We start from the raw sequence: 7,064 nt of genomic DNA, 5'->3' as shown, positions 1-7,064 counted from the left end.
TTCACATTTTAAAGACTCAGTTCTCTCTAACATCAGCTCTTTATCTATCAGCGCTAGCTGAATCAAATATCACAAAGTAAACACCAAAGGCTTCTCAAAAATCGTATTTACACAGTGTTTTACAGTATACGGAAATGCTTACTCTACAGTGTTTTTAAATACTAGATTTGATCTGATGTCATGTGAAAAAGTACGCATAGAAAAAAAATTTGAACATATGTATATATGTGCATAGACAAAAACAGAAGAAAATACACCAAATGTTAGTAGCAGTGGTTGTTTGGGTGGTGGGATGCCGCCAGGCAGGCGGGCAGCCTCTTTACCTGGGAGCTGCATGGAGGGGCCCCTGCCACATCCTGCCCTGGATTTCTCTGCACAACCCGAGCGTTCTACCATGAGCATGCATTCTATCAGCAGAAATTCTTTATAAAAGTCACTGAAGATGTGGGAATTCCCTGGCGGTCCAGCGGTTAGGGCTCCTCGCTTTCACTGCCTGGGCCCCGGATTCAGTCCCTGGTCGGGGAACTAAGATCCCGCAAGCCGCACGGTGTGGCCTAAAAAAAAATCACTGAGGGGCTTCCCTGGTGGCACAGTGGTTGAGAGTCCGCCTGCCGATGCAGGGGACACGGGTTCGTGCCCCGGTCCGGGAGGATCCCACGTGCCGCGGAGCGGCTGGGCCCGTGAGCCATGGCCGCTCAGCCTGCGCGTCCGGAGCCTGTGCTCCGCAGCAGGAGAGGCCACAGCAGTGAGAGGCCTGCGTACCGCAAAAAAAAAAAAAAAAAAAAAAAATCACTGAGGATAGAAATCTCTTATCTTCAACCTCTGCCTTGGTTGGGATGGTTACACGTGTGTTGACATTGGTTATGACCCCTCAAACCACACACTTAAAAGTCTGTGCATTTATTATGTCGAGTATGCCTCAATTTTAAACTGTAGCAGGACAAAACCAGTCACCGTGGAGCAGGGCTGCTTCACATCCACACACTTCTGGAGCAGAAGCCTTCCCCAGCCGTGCCTGTTTCCCCTCCATCCCGACTTCAGGAAGCACCCTTGTTCTGAACAGGATTTCAGGTAACTTAGGAAACTGCTCTCAATACAGTATTTTAAAGTTGAAGAAATTGACAGGAAAGGAAATCAGTGGGAATATCGAGGTAGTAATGGGGTAAGTTAGCACACAACATGGCCAAAGTGGGGGCAGAGCAGGGGCCTTGTGGCCACAGGCCGTCACAGGGCTGTGTGTCCCTTTTGGGCTCCAGGCACAGGGTCACAGCCGAGCGGCCCAGCCTTCTCTGTCCTCCCCGACAGGTGTCTGGGGTGCAGGGATTCTGGCCCCTGAGCTCTCCGGAGTTGGAAGTTCACTGGGCCCCTGGGTGGGCATGGGGGGGGGGCAGTACTGGCAGGAGTGGGGCTTTCCTTAGACAAGGTTCATGGAATGAAGGAAGTGAACAAACGAACCAAGGCGCTTTGCCCCAGACACGTGGGCCTTGCCCCAGGCAGAGCCATTGCCTTTGAGAAGCCATCAAGGCCACCTGCCAGCAGCCAAGAGCTGAGTCTCCTGGCGGACTCGCCTCCCCAGGCCTCCCTGCTCATCGCCAGGGCGACGTAGTGACGGGGTGCTGGAGGGCCCGGGGGAGCGATAAGGCCAGGGCTGAGGCCCGCCTGCCCGCCCTCACTCGGCCGGCAGCAGCGGCCAGATAACCCTGAGGCTTCCCCGCCCTGCACTGTTGCCCTGGGTTCTCTGCTCCCATGGACGCCTGGGGTGCCCTGGGCCAGGGGTCCCCAGTGGGACTCAGTGGGAGCTGTGCCAGGAGTCAGGCCCTGCTCTGCTGCCACAGGGCTTCCTCAGCCTTCCCTGTGGCTCCCTGTCCCACCCAGCCGCGGCCAGGACACCCGGGGCTGACGCCCCCCGCTGCCGTCCTGCCCTGCACCCCTCCAGGCTATAAGCTGTGCTCCGGGGCTGGGCCCCCTGTTGTGGTGCCCACAACAACTCCTGCCCGGATCCTGCCCTGCGTGCCAGGACCAGCCCAGGGGCTGCCTCCTGCTCCCCGGACAATGGGTTCTGTGGGGTCCCTGCCAGGGAGCCCCCCCAACCTTGCATCACCCCATCCCCAGCCCAGGGGGCTCAAAGGAGTTCATCACCAAAGGGGCAGCTGTAGGTCTAGCAGGGAAGTGGATGGGGGCCTAGCCCTGGGCCTTGGGCCAGGAGGGCTGACCCCACAGAGGACAGAGCTGGGACCTGGGAGACATGAGGGGAAGTCCGCATGCCCAGGTCCCCCGTCGGGTGCCCAGGTTCTTTCCAGGCAGAAGCTGCTTGGGCACGAGGGCACCAAGAGTTCCCAACATCTCCCTAAGCCCAAAGCCCAGAAGCCACGGAGACCTGCTGCTCTGGTCTGCCCTTTCCACCTCCTCCAAAGGAATGCACCCTCCCCCAGCAACGCATCCCCAGTTAAGAACCAGGGAACTCCTGATGTCCCAAGTTTTAAGCTAGAGATGCTAGTATCCACTGCCCCCAAGTGTCAAGGTTCAGAAAGGCTATTTAACTGGGCCAGGACACACAGCAGGAGGGGGAGAAGCCCTCGCTCCCACCCAGAATCTAGGATCAGCACCGGGCCGTACACCCCTCCATCCCCCCCTCCTCCCCCCCAGGGCTGTGTGCCCACCCACCCCACGCTTCCCAGCAACGGGGGTCACATCCTTTCCAGGGCAGGTAGGGAGCTTGGAGATGCTCCAAAACCCCTTTGTAAGCAGTTGGGGACACTGAAGCCCAAGGCAGGGGTTTATCCAAGGTCACCCTCAGAGTGGGTGGCAGGTGCAGACCCGAGCCAGGCCCCCTGGCAGAGCTTCCCGCTGCCCAGGCCCCTTCCACAGCCCCCCTCTGACGGCCCATCACCCTGGACTCTGCCACCACCACCCAAAGCCCCTTCGGCCCCCAGGCATGCCCCCCTCGGGGACACTGGGGGCAGGGTGGGCAGTGGGTGCTCCCAGCCAGGCGGTCACTGTTCATCGGGCAGATCGTTAGCCCTCTGCTCCTGGCAGAACATCGTGGCCCTCCAGCCCATGCCGGCGCGGGTTGAATTTCACGGCCCAGCAGAACTCCCGGGTAGGACAGCCTGGCCATCCCTGATCCCAAGGCTCCTCGGGGCACGGACCCAGCTTCTCAGCCAGGGTCCCTCTGTCCTGAAGGGTCAACCAGTCTCCATCTTCAAAGCCTTCCTGCGGAAACCAGGTCTACTGGCTGAGGCTGGAGGGCCCACCCACGGGATGACGCAGCCACCCACGGGATGACGCAGCCACCCCCGTCAGAAGCCCCAGGATTAGGTACCTGCTAGTCGCCAGAGGAGAGAGCCAATGGGGCGACTGCGACAAGTCCAGGCCTGGGCTTCTTTGGGGAGGGGGCGGTCCCAGGGACAGCCGAGGAGGAGGCAGGTTGCCAGTACGGGACGGGGGCAAACAGGAGGCACAGCCTGGGTCCTGCCCTCCACAGCTCGGGACCTGAGGCCCAGCCCTACAGGGGAGTGGTCGAGGCCCCACCTGCTGACTGGGCAGAGAACCTCCACCCAGCGCCCACGGGCGGTTCCCTCGGCCTCCAGGCCTTTGCACCCACCGTCCCCCTGCCTGGACACGTCAGTCCACACCCCTGCACCTGCCCAGCTCAGCTGTCTCTCCCTCTGGGACACCTTCCCAGCGGCTCTAAATCAAGATGGGAGGCCGCTGCTCAGGGTCTGGGTAGTGAGCTGAGGGCAGGGCCCGGCTCTCAGGCGTCGCCTGACCCCGCAGCCCAGCTCCATCCACGCAGGGCGGTGGGGAGCTGAGCACAGCCGGATCCAGAAGACCTGCAGCTCCGGGTCCGCCTGCCCATCTTGGCCCAGCCCCCAAAGTACGCTACAGACAAAGCAGAGATTCTTCTGTCCAGAGAACAATATATGTAAAGTGCCGGGTACAACGCTCTGAAAAATAGTATTCTCCAAAAATCCAGCACACGGGGTGCCCCCGCGGCCTAGCCCCTGCCCGTGAGGTCCAGCGGCTGTAGGAAGGGCGGCAGCGGCAGCTCGTCCAGGGCCTCGGGGAAGCGGCCGGGCGAGATGGCGGTGACCAGCACCTGCATGGCGCGCGCGAAGAGCGAGGGTGGCGCCAGGCCCGCCAGCCACTGGAACTTGTCCTCGCCCAGCAGCCGCTGCCAGCGCGGCCGGTCGCCCAGCAGCTCGCGGCGGGCCGGGCCGGCTGCGTCCGCGGGCGTGTACAGCGCCAGTAAGTCAAGCAGCAGCAGGCGACGCTGGCGCGGCTCCCCGGGCGCAGGCGCCCCGACAGCGGGGGCGGCCCCGGCATCACGGCCCAGCTGACGCAGCAGCAGCTCGAGCGGCGTGAGGCCGCCGCCGTCGCGCAGGCCGGGCGAGGCGCCGTGGCCGAGCAGCAGGAAGAGGCACTCGGGGCGCGCCAGCTCGCAGGCCACGTGCAGCGACGTGCCGCCGCCCTCCACGCGGCTACAGCCTCGCCGGTCGAGCAGGCGCGCGCGCTCCTCGGCCGGGAAGTCGCGCACGGTGCGCAGGATGCGGCGCAGGATGCCCACACGGTTGTAGCGCACGGCCAGCGCCACGTGCGGCCCGGGCGCCGCGCAGCAGCGGAAGCCGGCGCTGGGCGGCGCGAGCGCGCACCGCGGGAACGTGGCCAGCAGGTAGTGCGCATACGCCTGGTGGTCGTGCACGAGGGCGTAGAGCAGCGCCTCCGACGGCGAGTAGGCGGCGGCGCGCCCGCGCTCGTCCCAGTGGAAGGCCTCGCTAGCGCGCATGTCCTCCAGCAGCCATACGGGCAGCAGGTCGCGAACGGCCTGGTAGAAAGCGAACGACGACTTGCGACACTGCTTCTGCGCCCGCGAGCGCGCTGCGCCCGCGCCCTCGGGCCCGCCGTTCGCGCCGGCCCCAGGCCGCCGCGCGTCCCACGGCATGCTGGCGGCGCCTCCCGGTCTCACGGCATGGACCTGGGGCCGATCACCTGCGGGCAGAGGGAAGCGCGGTGAGGGTTGAGGGTTGAAGTTCCGGGCGGAGAGGGGTCTCCCGTCCAATCCTCACACAGCCCCACCTGTCCGGGCCTCTCTCGTACCTGCCCCCAGCCTCCGACCGGCCCTCCCAGTCACTCCTCACAGCTTCCCTTCTCTCCCAGGCCCTGAACCACCTCCCACATCCTTGATCTAGCTGCGCCTGGTCGCCCTCCCCAAAACTGTCTTGTTCTCCGGTACCTCTGCTAAAGATGCCCTTCCCTGTCCCTGCCCTCACAGCCCCAGCTACCGTCAAGGCCACACAGAAACCCCACACCCCGTCCAGCCCAGGGACCCACTGGAAGAGTTCCTGCTCCCACCTGTGAGAGCTGCATCCAACTCCAATCAAGGGAAAAGCCAGGTAGGGGACTAGGAAAGCTGCATCCCACATCTCAAGTTGAGCCAAATCTTCTCTGTAGCCCAAGCTCCCTATCCCCAGCCCCATCTAACCTTGACCCTGTCGTCTGACCCCCGACTGCGGTCGAGGTCCCTACCCCAGGCCAGGCAGGGTCAGAGCTCTAGACTCAGACCTACCTGGCTAGCGCACGGCGATTACCTAGTTCTGTGTAGGTGGGTGTATTACTGTTGCCTGAGCCTCAGCTTCCTCATCTGTAAGAAAGAGGGAAGGCAGTCTGTGAGCTATAGCAGGAAGTGGGGGCCTCTAGCCTTCCACCCAAACATGGTGTTTACTGGATGTCACCGCCCCTAGCTCCTGGGAGGAGGCAAGAGGATGAAATCAACCTAGAAACTGGCGTGTACACTCTTCACAGTCTGTAAATCCCCTCCAGGTCTGCTAGTTCCCTGAGTCTTCCCAATGGCTAGAAGCAGCAGGTACTGTCATCCCATTTTCCAGTAAGGGACAAACTTGTCCAAGGTCAGTCGGCAAGTCATGGTAGAGACAGGCCTGGAACCCAGATCTCCTAACTCCTATATCGGGCTCATTCCAGAAGTGGGGGGACCCCCAACCCACAGGGAACCCAGCTTGAGCCCTAACCTTGCCCTCTGAGCCCCCTGCGCCAACCTGAGCCCTGACCTCCAACCCCTGGCCCTGGCCCAACCTCCCCACTGCGTTTTCCCAAGGGTAAGCCCTTGGTCACAAGGGACCTGGGTCAGCGGATAAGCTGCGTCCACACACACTGGGTAACTAAGTTACAGAGACGGGCACAGGGGTTGGGGGCTGGAGCCACAGCACCCTTTTGGGGACACCGTAACTGGAGCACCACGCCTGGGTCTCCGCGCCCCGGGTGCACCCTGTGTGGACACTGGGAGCGGGGCAGGTTACGTAAAGTTGAGCCGCCCCACGTCACCGGGCAGCGAGTCACGGTCGCGGCTCAGTGAATGGGGGGTTGGGCCACCGAGGGCAAGGCCGCGCGCCCAGGGCCGCCCGCCAGTTTCTCCCCGTCCCCTACTGGCGGCACGGCCGGACCCCGGGTGGCCGCGGGTCGCGGGTCGAGGCCAGAGTGTCTGCGGGCCGGTGGCCGGCGCAGCGAGGGCTGCACCTGCGTGCGCGTGTGTCTGGGGGGGATGAGGGGGGCGGCGGCTACACGCCGAGCCGGCCGAGGAAGGGGGACTCACCGTGGGGGTCGGAGGGGCCGCTGGCCTGGCGTCCCCGCCCCCGCTGCGGGCCGGAAAGCTTGCTGGCCCCCCGCGGGTCGGCGCGCAGGCGAAGCTCCCAGGACAGACGGACGGGAGGGTGCCGCCGGCGCCCGCGCCCGCGCCCGCCGCAGCCGCGCTCTGAGCCTCCGCGGCCAGACCGCTGGGCGGCGGTGCCGGCGCCGGCGGCGGGCGGGCGAGCGGCGGGCGGCGCAGTGCGGCCCCGGCCGGGCAGGACCGCGGGGCCGCCCGCCGCCGCCATTGGCCCGCGCTGCCGGCCCCCGCCACCACCCATTGGCCGCCGCGCTGCACCATTGTTACGTCACCGGTCGGCGGGCGGGGCGCCCAGGGGGACCCGCGGAAAAGTTGGGAGAAACTTGAGGGCGCGCGGGGGGCGGGGCCGGGATGGGGAGTGAACGGGGCGGGGCTCCCGGAAACC

At 64.3% G+C, this 7,064-nt stretch overlaps 1 protein-coding gene across 1 annotated transcript; it reads right to left on the bottom strand.

The window, feature by feature from the left end:
- Positions 1-3,722: 3,722 nt before the first annotated feature.
- On the bottom strand, positions 3,723-6,776 carry ANKRD9 (ankyrin repeat domain 9). The gene is made up of 3 exons (XM_082846388.1): positions 6,608-6,776; positions 5,567-5,641; positions 3,723-4,989 (listed from the first exon to the last, which is right to left on the bottom strand). Exon 3 carries the CDS (start codon positions 4,940-4,942, stop codon positions 3,998-4,000), a length of 945 nt encoding a protein of 314 aa, XP_082702514.1. The 5' UTR covers positions 4,943-4,989; positions 5,567-5,641; positions 6,608-6,776; the 3' UTR covers positions 3,723-3,997.
- Between the last annotated feature and the right edge of the window lie 288 nt (positions 6,777-7,064).

Source organism: Leucopleurus acutus (genome assembly GCF_964270905.1).
Source record: "Leucopleurus acutus genome assembly, chromosome: 1".
Taxonomy (NCBI): Eukaryota; Metazoa; Chordata; class Mammalia; order Artiodactyla; family Delphinidae; genus Leucopleurus; species Leucopleurus acutus.
Note: the sequence above shows the minus strand (reverse complement) of the source record. Positions and strands in the feature narration are given on the sequence as shown.